Consider the following 3594-nt stretch of genomic DNA (forward strand, 5'->3'; position numbering starts at 1 on the left):
TTTTAATACCAATCCACAAAAAATAAGGAATCTAGATTAGATGCAGCTTCAAGTGACTCATGCTTTCAACTATGAAAATACTAAATCTCCACAAAACCCCTTCTGATTTCATATTATACACATCACTGACATTATTATTATTTCTGATTTCAAAAATAAACAACTATTAGAGACGGATTCACGAAGATTTACTTATAAATTAATAGGTTAGGGGAATTAAACCAAATTGGAAGTAAGATATTTATTTTCTAATGACATTGAACGATCCTTATGACATATTTCGGTTTAATTTTACTGAAAAATACCAACTCAGTGGTCTAAGGACAACATGGTAGGTGGGCATGAAGGCTAGACATCTTAGGGTTCAATCTAGTGTTTTGTTACTGGTTCGTGCTTCTAAGAAGCTTTGAAATAGAATAAAAATGCTCCCTACACTTCAACCACTTTCTGGTTAATGTCAACCGGCGATAAAAATGGACTTGAATTCGAACTAAACCATACAAACCACCTCTCTTTTGACAATGTAGTTTTACCAGTATTTTAATGGGTATACATATACTTACTTTCAATCCAAAAGGTGAACTCTCCATCGAAACATTATATTGAACATTTGCTATTGGAGTATCTTCTAATCGTCCTAACGGTAGAGATGGTTCCCATCTATTTAGTTGTGATGGTATAGTAAATCGTAAACGTAGCCTAGTTGATGTTTCTTGTCTCACTTCAAATGAAATATTTTTTATTTCATTTCGATAATATTTTGGATTTGACTTATACAATTGAACAATAGAACCACGTTCAGTCTTTTGACTTGAATAAATTTGATAAGTTGGATAGGATTTTGGAAAAAAACACATTGGTAATCCATCATCATCTAATGCAGATTTTGGAATCCAACAGCAACCTCGAGATTCGCATTCACTACGAGTTGCATGTTGTTCAGGATGACAATCTAAACGTTCAACTTGGGAAATTTTTTCACATTGCTTGAAGAGATTTGAAGTAGGTCTAGTATTTTCTAGCAAAAATAATAATATTAAAATTGATAATTTATGTAGAAATATAAGTGACATTCGGAAATTTTGGATTTTAGTTCAGTTTCAAATGAATCATTGTAATATGTTTTCTGCTTAAATATATAGACTGTAATTAGAAAAAGTAACTATTCGGTTGACCTCTTGAATATACTGACATTATTTAACTCATGACAATGTGAATTAACGTTTTTTAGTGTTGTATAATATTTGGAATTAGTTTGATGATACATTATTTGTTTGAATTTCCCCTCAATGTTAACTATAAGGTCATCAGTAAAACACAAGTGTTTAACCAGTAAACTATGGCTTAATTACTCTGATTTACACAATAAAACAATGCCAGCTAAAGTTTTTTGTTTGAGAAATAAATGTATGATAATAGTAATAAACTACCGATTGACAGTGAAATTGTATTACCTGAAAAAAAGGGTTTTTATAGAATGTTCGATAATTTGTTTTTGCGTATGTACGTGTGTGGCCTGAAATGTTAATTTTTCAGGGTAAAGGTGATTAAACTTAACAGAAGGATAATAGTCATTCATTTATCCGAAACCACATGATATACTAATGACAGTGTCGTTCGTCAGTTGAACTACATTCCATGTATCTGTTCTTAGAGTTTACTCATTTACAAATTATCTGCGATGAATGTGAAACTAGTAATTTCAGAATAATATGATGTGGACTAATCGAAGTGTTGAAAAATTATAGAAGTGAGAAAAGCAATAGCTTTGAAGGCTGTTTCTATAATAAACTGACATCAACTGATGGAGCATTCGGAACCACGAAGTGCTTTTCAGCTTTTTATTTGTGTTTTAAAACTATCCAGCATTACTAATATAAGATGAAAACAGAAATTATCTTCAAGTTCTACATATCTCTGCTCAAATTGAAACTAATCAATAACAATAATTATGCATTTAACAATAACAGAATTCATGATAAACTCTTTGAAATTCAAGGAAGAATTTATGGAGTCTGAAGTCAATCAAGCTCGGAGTGTTGTAGCAGCTCATCAATGAACTCGTGTATGAATGAACAGAAACAGTTACTAGCCAGGTTGAATTTAGGTTTTTTGGTAGTTGGTGCTAGTCTGAACGATGTACCTATACTCATGAGGGGAATAATGTTCTTACTATGAAAGACATTTCTGGTTAATCCAATGGCATGTGTGCCTGTGACAGTAAATAAGGAGAGTTTTCATGTCACGGGAAACACCTATTTCGTTTAGATTGCAGATACTCCTTGCCGGTAAATTTCAATAGCACTCAATTTGAATCCAATATATCCGACGAATGTCTACAATCATCTCACATAAAATCATAATGTATGTGATGTCAAACCGCGTGAATTAGTGATTATTTTGCACCTTAATTGACAGTATCCGAACAAAACTAAGGGTAAGAAAAACATTACATTATAAGCAGAGATGGATGGAAGCTAGCAGTGGAATTTAAGACTAGCATTTCGTCCTATTTTGGGACTCGTTAGCTGGATGTACCTGCATCTCAGAGATGATGTTCACTCTGGGACTTGAGTCCAGTACTGTTCGCTTCAAACGTTATCGCGTGATCCACTTTACAAATGAGTCGAGATAGCCACTAACTTATGCAGTGTTGTGAAGTTGTAAGTCATTTTCTATTGGTTGTTTGAACGAGTTCCGAACAGGACGAAACGCGCATCTTGGATCCCACTGCTAGTCATTATCCATCTTTACTTATAATGCTTGTTATTTAAGGCAATATCGAAGTAATCTGCACAAGATGCAAATATACCAATCAAAGACTGGTCAATTGCCGTCTTAAACATCAATGGGAAGATTTAAACATCCAATACAAAATGAATTGAAACATTACATTTGTTACTGGTCGGTGATTGATCATTACTGATAAAACTTATGTAATAAAGAGAAATCAATTCATCAGTGTATTAACGTGTTTTCTGGAATTGTTTAAAGACCATTACTAATCCAGAATCAATTTTACTAGAGGTTATAACGATAATGATAATTATTATTCATTGTGAATAATCTATTTTTATAGTAGGTACTCATTATGTTATTAAATACTCACGATACTCATTAACGATTCATCATGAAGATGACGAACATTTCCAATCGAATGAACAATCTCACATTTACCCATTTTTTTACGTTAATCTATAGAATAAACAAAACAGAAGTAGGATCGTGTTAAGAGAAAAGTGTTTCTTCTCCATAGTAACATAATGAGGATTAAGGTTCTTTATCACAGGTTGAGCTAATTGAGTATCGTAAATCAGACAATGTTAGACAATTAATACGTTTTTTTTTCTTTTGCATTCGTAACACACAGTTTGATAATGGGTTTTATTTATTTAGACCAATAATTTTCTGACAACAATTCCAAAATGGTCTAGAATCAGATGAGAAAACAACAAATTTCAAATTACATTTTATAAAAATGATTATAAAAATAATTGGATCATAACCGTGATAACTGATATTGGTAATCTATTTTGTCTATTGGTCAGCAACCGAATAATTCTAAGTATGAAGTTTACCATTCTTACAGTGTTT

General features: G+C 32.0%; 1 protein-coding gene across 1 annotated transcript in view; it reads right to left on the minus strand.

Annotated features, from left to right (window-relative positions):
* The window catches only part of Smp_133210 (putative alpha-glucosidase), a gene marked incomplete at both ends in the record, with an annotated part of 19676 nt that extends 16495 nt beyond the window's left edge, over nucleotides 1-3181 (minus strand). Inside the window, 2 exons of the mRNA XM_018793432.1 lie at nucleotides 564-986; nucleotides 3110-3181. Coding sequence (XP_018647945.1) covers nucleotides 564-986; nucleotides 3110-3181 — 495 coding nt within the window. The remainder of the gene's footprint in view (nucleotides 1-563; nucleotides 987-3109) is intronic.
* Between the last annotated feature and the right edge of the window lie 413 nt (nucleotides 3182-3594).

This window comes from Schistosoma mansoni, chromosome 1 (assembly GCF_000237925.1).
Source record: "Schistosoma mansoni strain Puerto Rico chromosome 1, complete genome".
Lineage (NCBI taxonomy): Eukaryota > Metazoa > Platyhelminthes > Trematoda > Strigeidida > Schistosomatidae > Schistosoma > Schistosoma mansoni.